The sequence below is a fragment of the Salvelinus alpinus genome, chromosome 10 (genome assembly GCF_045679555.1).
Source record: "Salvelinus alpinus chromosome 10, SLU_Salpinus.1, whole genome shotgun sequence".
NCBI classification, from domain to species: Eukaryota; Metazoa; Chordata; class Actinopteri; order Salmoniformes; family Salmonidae; genus Salvelinus; species Salvelinus alpinus.
The window spans coordinates 41466138-41483195 of record NC_092095.1 but is presented as its reverse complement, the minus strand read 5'-3'; the positions used below and the strand labels follow the sequence as shown (position 1 = coordinate 41483195).

General features: G+C 43.0%; 1 protein-coding gene across 7 annotated transcripts in view; it reads right to left on the bottom strand.

Annotated features, from left to right (window-relative positions):
• Positions 1 to 16846, bottom strand: part of LOC139532058 (rho GTPase-activating protein 12-like) — an 89669-nt gene extending 72823 nt beyond the window's left edge. For 2 of the 7 annotated variants that reach the window (XM_071329171.1, XM_071329176.1), the window contains exons 1-2: positions 15379 to 15661; positions 11780 to 12638 (exon numbers count right to left, since the gene is read on the bottom strand). In XM_071329171.1, the coding sequence (XP_071185272.1) occupies positions 11780 to 12529 (750 nt within the window). In that variant the 5' untranslated portion in view covers positions 12530 to 12638; positions 15379 to 15661. Of the gene's footprint in view, positions 1 to 11779; positions 12639 to 14391; positions 14414 to 15378; positions 15662 to 16715 lie in introns of those variants that run through there. The other 5 variants (XM_071329177.1, XM_071329178.1, XM_071329172.1 and 2 more) reach the window with 4 other exon arrangements.
• Between the last annotated feature and the right edge of the window lie 212 nt (positions 16847 to 17058).

Here is a 17058-nt window from a genome sequence, read left to right as displayed (position 1 = left end):
TGGAATGTGCTTGGTATATGATTGCTGTATATAAGTGTTAGCTAGCATACACCTATGAAATGGTCACATAAGCTCACTGCTATCATTGTTTTCATGCTACAGATTTCACCATCAACATCATTAAGCCCTGCACAACTAACGTGCTGTGATATTTAAAATCACAGATATTTACACATATTTTGTATATTATTTATGCCCAGTATGAAAATGTGAAGCAAGGGATTTTACCATCAACATTATTAAGCCCTGCACAACTAGCGTGCCGTTTCCTATTTAATCACAGATAATAAATAACGCTCAACTGGGACCACTGGCTGGGGTGATTTATTTGACCTAAACACAACGCAAGGAGAGTATGATTAACATCTGTTACACACAATGAGAGAAATACGTTTTTTGTGCACATAGAACATTTCTGGGATCTTATATTTCAGCTCATGAAACATGGGACCAACACTTTGCGTTTATATTTTGTGTCGATGCTCGATGAACATCTCATTCCAAAATCATGGGCATTAATATGGAGTTGGTCACCCCTCTGCTACTATAATAGCCTCCACTCTTCTGGGAAGGCTTTCCGCTAGCTGTTGAAACATTGCTGAGGGGACTTGGGACTTGCTTCCATTCAGCCACAGAGCATTAGTGAGATCTGGCACTGATGTTGGGCGATTAGGCCTGGCTCGCAGTCGGTGTTCCAATTCATCTTAAAGGTGTTCGATGGGGTTGAGGTCGGGGCTCTGTGCAGACCAGTCAAGTTCTTCCACACCAATCTCAACAAACCATTCCTGGTTGGACCTCGCTTTGTGCACGGGGACATTGTCATGCTGAAACAGGAAAGGGCCTTCCCCAAACTGGTGCCACAAAGTTGGAAGCACAGAATCCTCTAGAATGTCATTGTATGCTGTAGCGTTAAGATTTCCCTTCACTGGAACTAAGGGGACTAGCCCTAACCATGAAAAACAGCCCCAGACCATTATCCCTCATCCACCAAACTTTACAGTTGGCACTATGCATTCGGCAGGTAGTATTCTCCTGGCATCCGCCAAACCCAGATTAGTCCGTCGGACTGCCAGATGGTGAAGTGTGCATCACTCCAGAGAACGTGTTTCCACTGCTCCAGAGTCCAATGGCGGCGAGCTTTACGCTACTCCAGACGACGCTTGGCATTGTGCATGGTGATCTTAATCTTTTGTGAGGCTGCTCGGCCATGGAAATCATGAAGCTCCCAACAAACAGTTATTGTGCTAAGGTTGCTTCCAGGGGCAGTTTGGAACTCGTTCTTGAGTGTTGCAAGTGGGGACATACAATTTGTACGCGCTACAGCACGCAGCAGTCCCATTCTGTGAGCTTGTGTGGCCTACCACTTTATATATACACACACACCACTATTTCTAATAACATATTAAACAATTTGCCCAAGGAATCCATGGAATAAATTTAGAGGGTGTATATACAGTGTAATCAGGGTCCGATGCGATGGCCTGCTGGTACAGGGCCAGTAAAAACATTTGTCAGGCCAGTAGATCACTCCAGTCACTGGCCCAACCAGCCCAGTAACTTCAGTAAAATGCTTGCGTTCCAGTTCAACATTTACCTTCCCGGTCACAGTCTAGTATTGAAAACCATAGAAGACTACATGCAGAAAAGTCATGCTATTTGTATTTAAGCATATGATTGGCCATTCATTCAAGCCCCACCACGCTCCCGCGAGTCACAATTTCTCAAGCAGTACATGAGTTGATGCCTTCACACAGCACACGCAAACTGTAAAAACTGTCTAGAGCAAAAATTGTATATTCGCTCGCTGAGCTTATATATTTTATGGAAACTGATTTATAAAGGGATCCTTCAATAGTGAAAAGAGTAGCAATATGCTGGCTACTGTTGAGCCTGCTAAAAGAAAGCTACAAAAAGACACCTAACATTTGTCTTGACTAGCCAGGTCGATATCTTGTTTGGAACAAAGAACGTCTAGGGGCAGCATTCTATTTTGAGATGTATAATATATTTTTTTTCTTCGATGCCAAGAGGTGGGTCTGTTCTTTCCCAGGGCTAAATAATTGATTGGTCCGGCCATGCACTGCCGAAGTCATAGTAAAACTCCACGTATGGTATTTTTATCGAACTCGAGTTGTGTTCTGATTATGAGGTCAGCGATGAATTTGCTGTCATAAAAGGGGTCCCCGGCCACAAAAAGCTTGAGAACCCCATCATTAGAGCATCTAGCAGAATAGTCCAATCAAAAAAAGTCAGACTACGGAGTAAGATAGTGGTCACGTTTAGCCATTGTACAGCGTACATACGCTCACACCTCTCACGCCAAGTTCACATTACCCACAAGAACCCCGTTATGTTAACCCGAATGTCATGCATTTCAATAGGGACGTCCACAATGGAGTGGAAATGCAATGCCCCCCTTGCGGTTGAAAGCTCCGTTGCAAGACGAACCCCTCAAACTTTGAGACGTTTTTAGTCCAGCCAGAGTCCATCAAAGAATAGGAAGTTACCAAACCACAGGAAATTAAAATATTGAAGGCTTTATGGGATAGCTAGAAACTTGTAAACAATTACCCATTCCTACAAGTGAGCACTATTTTAATAGTAATGTTAAATAATACACATTGGCTGTTAAGCCCATTATATTATGACTGTTGCCTCCCATTTAAGTTTGCGACTTTTTTTCATCTACACACTCATTACATTTTAGCTTCAAGAGAAAAGCACATAGTTAGTGCTAGCTAAAGCTAACAACGTCTTCATCAAGTAACGTTAGCCTATCAAAAATATACGATTACCCCTCCAATTAGAATTTAAAAGTACAGTAGGCCTACCTTACAACAAACCATGCTTAATTTATATTTATATCATGCAAATCATTAGTAAAAGTAAAGTATGACTGAAAACGTGGGTATTATTCACCGGGGAGTTGAGATGTACTATATGGAAGCCTATTCCCACCACCCAAAAATAAAATATATATAGATCACATATATACAGTTGAAGTCAGAAGTTTACATACACCTTAGCCAAATATATTTAAACTCAGTTTTTCTAAATTCCTGACATTTAATCCTAGTAAAAATTCCCTGTCTTAGCTCAGTTACGATCACCACTTTATTTTAAGAATGTGAAATGCTAGAATAATAGTAGAGAGAATGATTTATTTCAGCTTACATTTCTTTCATCACATTCCCAGTGGGTCAGAAGTTTACATACACTCAATTAGTATTTGGTAGCATTGCCTTTAAATTGTTTAACTTGGGTCAAACGTTTCAGGTAGCCTTCCACAAGCTTCCCACAATACATTGGGTGAATTTTGGCCCATTCCTGCTGACAGAGCTGGTGTAACTGAGTCAGGTTTGTAGGCCTCCTTGCTCGCACACGCTTTTTCAGTTCTGCTCACAAATTTTCTATAGGATTGAGGTCAGGGCTTTGTGATGGCCACTCCAATAGCTTGAATTTGTTGTCCTTAAGCCATTTTACCACAACTTTGGAAGTATGCTTGGGGTCATTAACCATTTGGAAGACCCATTTGCGACCAAGCTTTAACTTCCTGACTGATGTCTTGAGATTTTGCTTCAATATATCCACATAATTTTCATTCCTCATGATGCCATATACTTTATGAAGTGCACCAGTCCCTCCTGCAGCAAAGCACCCCCACAGCATGATGCTGCCACCCCCGTGCTTCACGGCTGGGATGGTGTTCAATGGCTTGCAAGCCTGCCCCTTTTTCCTCCAAACATAACAATGGTCATTATGGCCAAACAGTTCTATTTTTGTTTCATCAGACCAGAGGTCAATTCTCCAAAAAGTACGATCTTTGTCCCCATGTGCAGTTGCAAACCGTAGTCTGGCTTTTTTATGGCAGTTTTGGAGCAGTGGCATCTTCCTTGCTGAGCGGCCTTTCAGGTTACGTCGATATAGGACTCGTTTTACTGTGGATATAGATACTTTTGTATTCGTTTCCTCCAGCATCTTCACATGGTCCTTTGCGGTTGTTCTGGGATTGATTTGCACTTTTCCCACCAAAGTACGTTCATCTCTAGGAGACAGAACGCGTCTCCTATCCTGAGCGGTATGACGGCTGCATGGCCCCATGGTGTTTATACTTGCGTACTATTCTTTGTACAGATGAACGTGGTACCTTCAGGCATTTGGAAATTGCTCCCAAGGATGGACCAGACTTGTGGAGGTCTACAATTTTTTTTTTGATTTCTTTAGATTTTCCCATGATGTCAAGCAAAGAGGCACTGAGTTTGAAGGTTGGCCTTGAAATACATCCACAGGTACACCTCCAATTGACTCAAATAGCATATCAGAAGCTTCTAAAGCCATGACATTATTTTCTGGAATTTTCCAAGCTGTTTAAAGGCACAGTCAACTTTGAGTATGTAAACTTCTGACCCACTGGAATTGTGATACAGTGAATTATAAATTCACAGCGTCTTTAAAGACAGCGTCTTTACAGAATTATGAATTATCTGTCTGTAAACAATTGTTAGAAAAAGTACTTGTGTCATGCTCAAAGTAGATGTCCTAACCGACTTGCCAAAACTATAGTTTGTTAACAAGAAATGTGTGGAGTGGTTGAAAAACAAGTTTTAAATGACTCCAACCTAAGTGTATGTAAACTTCAACTGTAGGTTATGCATCTTCATTTGTAGCATTGATTTCCTTCGATCCACGTTGCAGAGATCAGCACAACAGGGCCGCCAGCAAACGTGTGGCGAGCTGGCATTTGCTCCAGCACTTTTTTTATTATTGTATTTTTCCCCCCTTTTTCATGATATCCAATTGGTAGTTACAGTCTTGTCTCATCGCTGCAACTCCCGTACGGACTCAGGAGAGGCGAAGGTCAAGAGCCATGCATCCTCCGAAACATGACCCTACCAAGCCGCACTGCTTCTTGATACATTGCTCGCTTAACCCGGAAGCCAGCTGAAACAATGTGTCTGAGGAAACACTGTACAACTGGCGACCGTGTCAGCATGCATGCGCCCGGCCCGGCACAGAAGTCGCTAGAGCGCGATGGGACAAGGACATCCCGGCCGGCCAAACCCTCCCTTACCCGGACGACGCTGGACCAATTGTTTGTCGCATCATGGGTCTCCCGGTCACTGCCGGCTGAGACACAGCCCAGGATCGAACCCGGGTCTTTAGTGACGCCTCACACTGCGATGCAGTGCCTTAAACTGCTGCGCCACTCGGGAAGCCCCAGCACTTTTGATTTGGTTTAATAAAAAAAGCGCTGAAGAGGGACAATGTACTGTTGTTTAGACTGATTCACCTCATGATTTGTTTGGCAGGATATTCATGATTTCATTCTCGCTATGGCCAGGAGCTTTTCCAGGAGTAAAAAAATATATATATATATTTTTTTTTTAACACATATTGACCCGATTAGAAAAAAAATCTGGTCCTTGTTTTTATATCAGAAAAACTCCTGAATTTAGGGAGGATGAAAACATTAAAACCCTTTACACAGACAAAGAGACAACTGCGATTGGACAAAAACTAACAGGGTTGAGATTGCTGTACGCAATGTTGCATCATTTAGGCCTTTGCATCTGTAATTAAAAAGATACTCATACAGTATGTCATCACTAGTGTTGATTGATTAATTCCAGTCAATCATTTTGGATTTAAAAAAGTCTATAGAGCCTAGCCACCCGAAGTTTGAATAGAAACCAAATTGTATCACATTTTCTCAGAACACAAACAAATGGGCCTATTTTAGACTATACATGCATAGCTTAGGCTATAAAAACATGCCATTACACTTCCCCTGGCCCAGATGAAAACAGAGCGTATAGGCTTCTCGAGTCTACCAGCAGCTGGGGTTATTTCCAGTAGGCTACAGTTGATCTGACAATCACAGACTAATTGTGCACCTTAAATCATGAGGCATTTTTTTTGTGTTGGGCTTCCATTTTTCCATATTTTTTTTTAAACAGCTCGTCGCAACTCCTTAGTGAATTCACTTAGACCCAAGTTCCGTCGCAATTTGCTTTTACCACATGTAATGATTTGCATGATATGGATAAAAATTAAGCCTGTTTTGTTGTAATGATGCGGCTCATTTTTGATAGGCTAACATTAGTTAATGAAGACATGTTAGCAACTCTGTGCTTTTGTCTTGAAGCTAAAAAGTGTAGCCTACAGAAGAGAAAATAAACCCGTTAATTGTCTGCACATGCTTGTAAATTGTGTAATATGGTTTGGTTGCATTATTCAATAGTAGGACCGCGACTACATCGCGATACTCGTTAGTATCGTAGCAAGGAAACAAAACGAGGCGGATAAATTTTTTTTTGTAAAACAGCCCTAATGTTGGAAACAAACATCATTATATGTTGTCATATAGTCACATGTATTTATTTTCCAAGCTATAGCACACAATATTTTACAAACTGCAGGTTTTTAAAGAACCAAAGAGTTAAATCTGCGTTGTGTTTTCATTTTTTCCCCATGTGGAAAACGAATATTGCGATAATGGTATCGTCCAGGCCCTATTCTATAGTATAATATGTCTTAAAAGAAAAGTTTGTTAGTAGCTAGGTTGCCATCCAACTGGCAACAGATTTTCATACGAATATTCAAAAAGCGACATATAAACAAGAGGCACATTTTCCCACTGATGTGTTTCCATCAAATGTACTTGTTTCAGATAAGGCTGTGCATGATAACATAGTGCACATACAAATACATTTTGCGGTTAAATTCCCATGTACCTAATAAAACATACAAGATAAATGGGTTTCCTTGGCATTTTCAACTCTGAGTCGTTTTCTCAAAGTTTTTTTTCCATTATATAGCGAGTGTGCCCACTCTGGTATCGGCAAGGGCACTTTAAAAGTGCACGCATAGTCTACATCATGAGATTTTATGACCAAAAGAGCAAAACTATTTATATTTTTTAAATTATCATGTCACCAGAATAAGACCCTAGATATTTATTGGAAAGTTGCATCAAGCTCATCACCTTGCACTTTCACCCACCCTGTGAAATTCATCACCATTTATAGGTCAACAACCTGAATGCTTTCCCGACGAGTCGTAGTGGGAAGACCACACAACGTGTCATCGCGTGATTCCTAGTTTACTTCGATTTGATGGTCATTATATCAATATTTGCGCATTAAAGCGTTTCCAACGACATTATTCGCATAATTCATTTTACCCACACAAAAATCTCTCACCTTGTCTAGTGTATTTTGTTTGGAGAATTTACAGATTTTTTTTTTGTTTCCATCAGGCCTGTCATGACATGTTTAATCCAACACGTACTTTACTCACACAAAAAAAGGTTGGATGGAAATCTGGTTAGAATAGTTTGTGCTTACTGTGACTGCTGTGATATTTTGCGGTCAAATTGAGCTGCGGAACAAAAATGCTGTGTTGCCAGCCACAATGAAAGTTAAAGGCCATAATGTGAATTGAAAAATGTAAATGTCTTTAAGCCACTCTGCTCCAGAATCTCCTTCATATTTCGTAGTAGGGCGAGCGAGAACATGAGGGTGGCCCACATCGTGTCATTTAAACTGAAATACCAGTCCATACAGATGCCAGGCCAGGGTCTTGAGAAGTAAGGAAATGGGATTATTTGGCCAATCTTTTAAGAGCATAGGAGCTGTGCTTTTAGAAGGGGGGGGTGTATCTACGTGGGATTCAGAGGTCACATTGCCAACGAACCCAAGCTGTGTATCAAGCCGAGGAAATGTAGGCCACTCCATCCTATAGCTAATAGCCAGACAGAGCCCTACAGAGAAGGGAATTAGGCCATACAGGCAGGGAGAATATGGTAACACAGAGGTTTACCATCATTCACTGATCAGATCAAATCAATGTAGCTAGGCTAGGGAGACCAGCTGGCACCGGACTACAGGCTTGCCACTGACAAATCCACACACACACACACACACACACACACACACACACACACACACACACACACACACACACACACACACACACACACACACACACACACACAACCTGATTCTCTCTCTTATGGACCGAGAAGGATACAGGCAAGGGGAAGTTAGATGGGATTGGTAGAAAAAGGAGAAGCGTAGAAAAGAGGAAAAGAGCCTTCTAATAACTACCGTAACTGTCTCGGCTCATACTGAAAGTGCTTTGTTTAGCACATATACACAGATTTATTTCTGTAACCCTGCAATGACACAGGAAATCGAAGTGTTGGTTGGTTGGCTGCACTGCAGGGCCAATCACATGCATAGCAACTGGCCAGATAGGAAAGACTAAAGACCACAAAGTGAAACGGAGCAGGTTTCACCTGACCAGACAGTGAACAAGCTCTGCAGTTCACTGGAAGAGCCAACCTTCGGTGGGCTATTCATACGCTCCATTGGCACCACAGTCTGTCAGAAACATTCAACTAAAACCCTTTGATGCACATGAAAATGACATGGGCGAATGTGTACGATTATGGTCGCCAATTTGACAAGCATAAAGTTAATTCTGGTGAATGACACACAGAAGATAATTTTGCATGTTTTTGTTCAACAGGATGCATTAGCATAACATTCTAATTTCAACCGTGGTCCGCCTCGCCATGGTCCAACGTCAACGACCATGTTCCACCATCAGTTCCATTCTCCCTCTTGTCCAGCCCAAACACATGACTCTCTCTCTCACACACACCATTCTCACACTTGTCCTCACACAAACACAGGTCCCGCGGCCAGTGGGGCGACAGAGCAGAGCAGACTGATCCTCAGCTGATACGACCTAGTTTCTATTCAAGCCCAGTCCCTCTCTTTGTTCCTCAGCTGCCTCCTGCTCCACAAAGAGCCTTCACAATCTACTCTATGCCTGAATTGAGAAAGAACCCCCAATATCCATTTGTATTTATTACGGATCCCCATTAGCTGCTGCTAAAGTAGCACCTACTCTTCCTGTGGTCCAGCAAAATTAAGGCAGTTTATACAATTTTAAAAACATTACAATACATTCACAGATTTCACAACACACTGTGTGCCCTCAGGCCCCTACTCCACCAACACCACATATCTACAGTACTAAATCCATGTGTATGTATAGTGCGTATGTTATCGTGTGTGTGTGTGCCAATGTTTGTGTTGTTTCACAGTCCCCGCTGTTCCATAAGGTGTCCTTTATATGTTTTTTAAATCTATTTGTACTGCTTGCGTCAGTTACTTGATGTGGACTAGAGTTCCATGTAGTCACGGCTCTATGTAGTACTGTGTGCCTCCCATAGTATGTTCTGGACTTGGGGACTGTGAAGAGACCCCTTGTGGCATGTCTTGTGGGGTATGCATGGGTGTCCGAGCTGTGTGCCAGTAGTTTAGACAGATAGCTCGGTGCATTCAACAACCTCTTAAAAATACAAGTAGCGATGAAGTCAATCTCTCCTCTACTTTCAACCAGGAGAGATTGACATGCATTTTATTAATACTAGCTCTCTGTGTACATCCAAGGGCCAGCCGTGCTGCCCTGTTTTGAGCCAATTGCAATTTTCCTAAGTCCTTTATTGTGGCACCTGACCACACGACTGAACAGTAGTCAAGGTGCGACAAAACTAGGGTCTGTAGGACCTGCCTTGTTGATAGTGTTGTTAAGAAGGCAGAGCATCGCCATTCCTTCCTGTAGAGCGTAGAGCACCACCTCCTTCACAGGAGCGACTCGTCTTGTCATTTTATTCACAGGTTCATTCATTTTCACCTCAGACGGGAGGATGGGCCTCGCCTGATGATGATGAGTCATAAGGGTGGGAGGAGGAGTGCTACATGATTAATCTCAAGAGGGGAAGGAAATTAGGGTTTCAGTGCTGTGAGGTCTTTACAGCGTGGTGTAAAATACGTAAGTAAAAATACTTTAAAGCACTACTTAAGTAGTTATTTTGGGTATCTGTACTTCACTTTTATATTTTTGACAACTTTTACTTCACTACATTCCTAAAGAAAATAATGTACTTTTTACTCCATACATTTTCCCTGACACCCAAAAGTACTTGTTACATTTTGAATGCTTAGCAGGACTGGAAGATTCACACACATAAAGAGAATATTCATGGTCATCCCTACTGCCTCTGATCTGGCCGACTCACTAAACATACACTATATATACACAAAAGTATGTGGACACCCCCGTCAAATTAGTGGATTTGGCTATTTCAGCCACTGACAAGTGTATAAAAATCGAACACACAGCCATGCAATCTCCATAAACAAACATTGGCAGTAGAATGGCCTTACTGAAGAGCTCAGTGACTTTCAACGTGGCATCCTATTGTAATAGGATGCCACCTTTCCAACAACGGGTTATCAAATTTCTGCTCTGGTCATCTTTAAGTGCTGTTATAGTGAAGTGGTAACGTCTAGGAGCAACAACAACTCAGCTGCAAAGTGGTAGGCCACACAAGCTCACAAAACGGGACCGCCGAGTGTTGAAGCGCATAGCGCATAAAAGTTGTCTGTCCTCGGTTGCAACACTCACTACCTCTGGAAGCAATGTCAGCACAATAACTGTTTGTTGGGAGCTTCATTAAATGAGTTTCCATAGCTGCACAGCCGCACACAAGCCTAAGATCACCACGTGCAATCCCAACCATCAGCTGGAGTGGTGTTGGACTCTGGAGCAGTGGAAACACATTCTCTGGAGTGATGATTCAAGCTTCACCATCTGGCAGTCCGACGGACCAAACTGAGTTTGGTTTGTCGAGATCGGTGAGGAAGAACTTAACTGGCCTTCACAGAGCCCTGACCTCAACCCCATCAAAACACTTTTGGGATGAATTGGAATGTCAACTGCGAGCCAGGCCTAATTGCCCAACACCAGTGAACCAACCTTACTAATGCTGGCTGAATGGAAGCAAGTCCCCGTAGCAATGTTCCAACATCTAGTGGAAAGCCTTCCCAGAAGAGTGGAGGCTGTTATAGCAGCAAAAGGGGGACCAACTCCATATTAATGCACACGATTTTGGAATGAGATGTTACTTTTACTGAAGTAGTATTTTACTGGGTGACTTTCACTTGAGTCATTTTCTATCTTTTACTTTTTTCACCACTGAGTAACATACATGCTGTTGCTGAGGATGACACATGACTCACGTAGTCCTCTGCTCTAGACTTTGAGGCTCAAAGAGCCATTGAGAGCGACCTGTTAGTTCAAAGTAAGGTTTTGGCTCCAAAATCATCAGTGCTCTATTTCACAGTTGAAGTTGACCCCTTCGAAACTGACCTTATCAGCAACCACATCCAAAACCTGCCTGATGGACCAACATGTCTCTCCAGTATATCTCCCTGTGTCTGTCCTACAAATCACACTCAATTAGAAGACCCTACATTTTTACCAGCGGTGCTATGAACACCCCCAACCACATACAGAGGAGAAACATCCACCCTCCCAAAAAACTAATCTGTGCCAAAGCTTGCTGAACAGAACAGAAACCGATTCCCTAGATCCAAGTGTAATGGTGTTTTTTTTAATAATAAGCACCTGCAGCAACTGTTGCTGCTCTTGTCAAATCTGGCAAAAAGTATTCAACGCAATAGGGTGGAATAAAGCCACATTCTCCACGGGGGCTGATGAATGAAGGCAGCTCTGCAGGAGACAGTGGAAGAGAGATGTTCCATCACTCAACATCTACTCTGACAGGAGGGAGAGAGAGAGAGATGGGAAGGACACTCATACGCTAGTGTCTTCCTGCTAGCAAGGGATGATGGATAGAGAAAGGGTTGTAATAATCGCTTCCCATTTAAGAACAGCAGCATCATACTATACTGTCTCTTACCTGCATGTGTTCAGTAGAGCTGCTGCTCAGGTCATCTCCAGACTCCGAGTCATTCTGGAGCTTCTCTGACCCCTCTCCCGGGGAGTCCCCAGGAGAGGAGGGAGTCCGGTCCGAGTCATGGCTCTGGCTGTGGTTTATATGGTGGTTGTTGGGGGCCCTGGGAGGCGGAGAGTCCGCCCGCATATGCGGTAACTTGGAGTTGTTGCTGTGGTGATGGTTATTGTTGTTGTGTAGGAGCACCAGATCGGCTACGCCAGGGGGCTTGCTGTGCCGTGGGCTTTCCGGGTTCTGGTTGGCATCCTTGGGCAGAGCAGGCGGGGTGACGTGCCCCCAAGAGGGCGAGGGCGTGGAGGTGGGCGACGGACTCCCAAAACTAGACATCTCCTGAGGTGGCCTGTTGTTGAGGTTCTCTTTGGACGCGCTACAGATATCCAGAACTGTAGGCTTTACCCGGATCGTCCCACCCATCCCACCCGACACGAGGGGCTTCGGTGGGGGCATGAGCGCCCGGCGCACCTCCCTGACGTACTGCGCTGGGACATAGAAGGCTTTCATCCCCTCTTCCTTCCGTACCTGCCACCAGTCCTCGTTGGTCTTCCTGACCAGCATGTAGCACTCCCCCTGCCTGATGGAGATCATCTTATCTTTGGCCTTGTACTCATAGTCGTACTCCACCTCCACGTACACCTGGCCCGGTGCGAGGATGGGCAGATCAACCCCACTGCCGCCAAGCCCCTCACTGTCAGCCATGATGGTGTTGACCACCCCTGACCGCTGACCCTTTAACCTCTGACCTTTAGGTGGTGTTCAGAATCAGAAAGTTGGGGGGGATCGACATCTCTCACTGGGCTCCCCTAGACTTCAGGAAGAGAGGGAATAGAGAAAGGTTTCAGTTATGTTTTTAAGCATTTGACGGCATTATTTGTTGGTTATATTTGCCGACCACCAAAGGTTATTTTTGTTTAAGGTTGACCGTGATGGTACCTTCTTTCATCACAGACCAAAACATTAATTTCTACCTTCATCCCATTCAGACAAACCTGAAACATACAAAAAGAGTACTTTACAGCCCTCTGTCTGAATGGCAATTACACACAAACAGACACTACTACTCACCACACCAACACTTGCCTTTAAATCCTACTTTATTACAAGTTTCTTTCAGCAGACAATACCAGGGGTGGCAGGTAGCCAGGTGGGTAGGAGTGTTAGACCAGTAACCAAAAGGTTGATGGATCGAATCCCTGAGCTGACAAGGTAAAAATCTGTCGTTCTTCCCCTGAGCAAGGCTGTTCCCCGGGCACCAAAATATTGATTAAGGCAGCCCTCTGCACCTCTCTGATTCAGAGGGGTTTGGGTTAAACATGGAAGGCACGTTTCAGTTGAATGCATTCAGTTGTACAACTGACTAGGTATCCCCTTTTCCCTAGCATGATGTCACAAGCTATTTCCAGACATGTCAGTAAATAAGGATCTTCCAGGAACAATTAATTTTCAAAAACAACTTTAAAGTCCACAGGATCAGAAACAGAATATGACTGGATAGGAAATCCACAGTGTTAACACGATTATCCAACCTCACAGGAACACAGGTGAGGACAGCCTGACCCCCCCCACCCCCACCCACCCACACACAGCCTGTCAGACTGCCTCCACTGCAATCTGACATCCTGAAACACAGGCAGGAGAAAGCAGGTGCTTTTCCCAAGGCATGACTGTATGCCTGTATCTATAAGAAGGATGTCCCTCTCATCTACAGAATCGTGAACACACAGATTTAGCCACTGCTGAAGAGTGAACAACAGACTCCCATCAATAATAGATATATGGTAGTTACAGTGGTCTGGGAGTGAGTGTGAGTGACAGACACTAGGCTATACCACAGAGTGGTGAGTGATGACTATGATTTATGAGAGTATCTTGACTGGCTGCATCACCGCCTTGGTATGGCAACTGCTTGGCATCCAACCGCAAGGCACTACAGAGGGTAGTGCGGACGGCCCAGTACATCACTGGGGCCGAGCTCCCTGCCATCCAGGACCTATATACCAGGCGGTGTGAGATGAAGGCCTTAAAAATTGTCAAAGACTTCAGCCAACCAAGTCACAGACTGTTCTCTCTGCAACCACGTGGCAGGCGATGCCAATGTATCAAGTCTGGTACCAACAGGACCCTGAACAACTTCTACCCCCAAGCCATTAGACTACTAAATAGTTAGTTAAATAGTTAACCAAAGAGCTACCCGGACTATATGCATTGACACTTTTTTTTTTACTCATCACATACGCTGCTGCTACTGTTTATTATCTGTCACTTTATTCCTAGTTACAGTATGTGTACATATCTACCTCAATAACCTCGTACCCCTGCACATCAACTTGGTACTGGTACCCCTTGTATACAGCCAAGTTATCCATCATTACATGTTTTACTTTTCTATTATTTATCGATTTTCTTTCTCGCTGCACTGTTGGGAAGGGCCCATAAGTAAGCATTTACTGTTAGTCCACACCTGTTGTTTACGAAGCATGTGATGAATAACATTTGATTTGGTTTTTTATTTCGATTGCCCTCTCTCATACAGCCTATAATAGGGAACACTTCATGCTTACCTTGTCGTTCAGTTCACCTGTATGCTACGCACCAGCAAGATCTAAAGTATCTGCATATTGTGATGCACTCTTCATCCACAGCTAAACACACACTCAATGGATTGCTGAGAATTGCTATGTAGAACAATATTTCTTCTTATTATTATAAAGAATAACTAATTACACATACTGGGTGACCTGTCATACGGTCTGGGGATGAGGGATGGATTACTATTATATCATCTGTGCTTTGATGGCCACACAAGCGTTCAAATACCGTGAGATTCTACATGCCTTTGTCCCAGTGTGGTTCTATTCGAAACAGATGTCGCCACGACTGTTTACGAGTAGCTAACCTAACTATTTTCCTAACCTTAACGTAATTATTCTAACCTGTTAATAAGTTAATTATCCAAACCATGGACGCCTAGGGTTTTGTTGCCTTATAGGGGAAATCTGGGGGTGTCCCGGGGGAGTCCCTCGGCCAAAGGAGTTCCAAGACTCTTGAAATACAACAATGGAGTTTAATCCATATTCAGTTTCAACAAAATACCCCGACGAGACAGAAACGCTCATTCCCGAACCACGAAGATGTAATATCACAGTATTATAGGCTACCTGTTAGGAATAATTGTCATAACAAATATCTATGCTAAGAAAGCATTGTGTAGCACAGAAATGCAGCCAATAGGCTTATCACGTGAAAACCAAAGGATAGACAACCAAAACAATATCAGCACCCTCCTATGCCACGAGTGCGTTGTAGTCTAAGTATCAAATAGAATTCCGTACGTTTATAGAAACAGTTAAGTTACTACACCATAACAGCAGCATATGTTTAAGTGCACTTCTCTTTAAGACGTTCGAGGTCGAAGAAACAAAAGTAGCCAGTTGTTTCGCAACAATGTATTGCAACAAAGTAACTTCGGAAGTAGCCAATAGCTAGTATCTGCGGTTTTGCGATTACAAATAACGGATAGCCAGACAAATTATATGTAGCCTACACACCTTGTGAATGGTATCTTCTTTATCTCCAAAGAATATGCTAGTCAACGGCGGTTGTTTTCAGCGGAACTTTTCATCCAGATAGTTCAGTGTTATAAACTGCTAAAATATAGTAGGCTGGCATTCGATATTCAACCATACCACCCCCTGCCTCGTTTCCACCCAGTTGTGGTGCTATCGCTTGTGAGCGCTGCGTTGGTCTATTCTTCTCCCATCCGCCTGTCTGTCTGCCAAGTATGATGGATGATACCCCTAGTTTGCCCTCTCGTGGTCCATCGTCTCACCGTTCTCAGTTGCAGTGCTGCACCAGTTGCAAAAGGCAACCACTGGATTTATTTTTAAGAAATTCAATCACTGCTCTTAATTGTGCAAATAGGTTATTTGTTCCAAATTACAGTTTCATTTGTAACCAATGTGGTTTCTTGGTTTAGCCTATAGGCTACTATATCCAATTTAAAGTGCTGGGGTTGATATCTATAGGTATCTTTAAGTTGTAATGGCAAATAGAATTGTCTGGTGATCTTCAAGACTGAGCTCCATAAAGAGCTCATATTAATGAATAATTTACCATCTCGGTTTCTTGAGTCACCCACCATCTGTTACCATCAAAATCTGTGACAGACATTTCAAGAATGCCCCCACAATTATCTAATGATTGAATAATAGATTAAGGGGGATTTTGGATTTGCAATATTAAAATGCCTTTATTTCTTAGTCCTGGTACAGCTGACTGAGTAAAATAATTACTGAAAACATAACACCAAAATGTACAATAATTTGCCTTTCACTCGTCAGATACCGTTATTCTAGTATTTAGATCTCCCGAGTGACAGTACCAAAGCGTGCTCTGCTGGTGTGAATGGGCCAGTGCATTCAACAGCCCATTGAATGGAAGTAACCTACTGGTAGTAATGGGCAATCATTATTTTTTTCACAACATGTACTGTTTAATCAAAGGTGTAGGGACTCTGTAGGAGATATGGATCCCATCATCTCCCTTCTGTGAGTTAAAACTCCAACCACAAAGGGGAACGCTCACTTTTAACAGTAAGCAGGTTTATCAACTTGACACAGTTCTCTAACGGAACCCAAACCGGGTGCGCCATCGTGCATAAATGTATTTTGTCCCCCCACACCAAACGCGATCACTACACGCAGGTTAAAATATCAAAACAAATTATGAACCAATTACATTATTTTGGGGACAGGTCGAAAAGCATTAAACATGCATGGCAATTTAGCTAACTAGCTTGCACTTACTAGCTAATTTGTCCTTTTTAGCTATCTTGCTGTTGCTAGCTAATTTGTCCTGAGATATTAACATAGATTTTTTATTTTACCTGAAATGCACAAGGTCCTATACTCCGCCAATTCATCCACACATAAAACGGTCAACCGAATCGTTTTCAGTCATCTCTCCTCTTTCCAGGCTTTTTCTTCTCTTGACTTTATATTGCAATTGGCAACTTTCATAAATTAGGTGCATTACCGCCACTGACCTCGTTCCGTCTTTCAGTCACCCACATGGGTATAACCAATGAGATGGCACGTGGGTACCTGCTTCTATAAACCAATGAGGAGATGGGAGAAATAGAACTGACTTCTATTTTAGCCCTTCTACTGACTTGCGCCAACAGTGTGGGTGCAATAATTGAATAACAGATTTCTAAATGTATTTTGCAA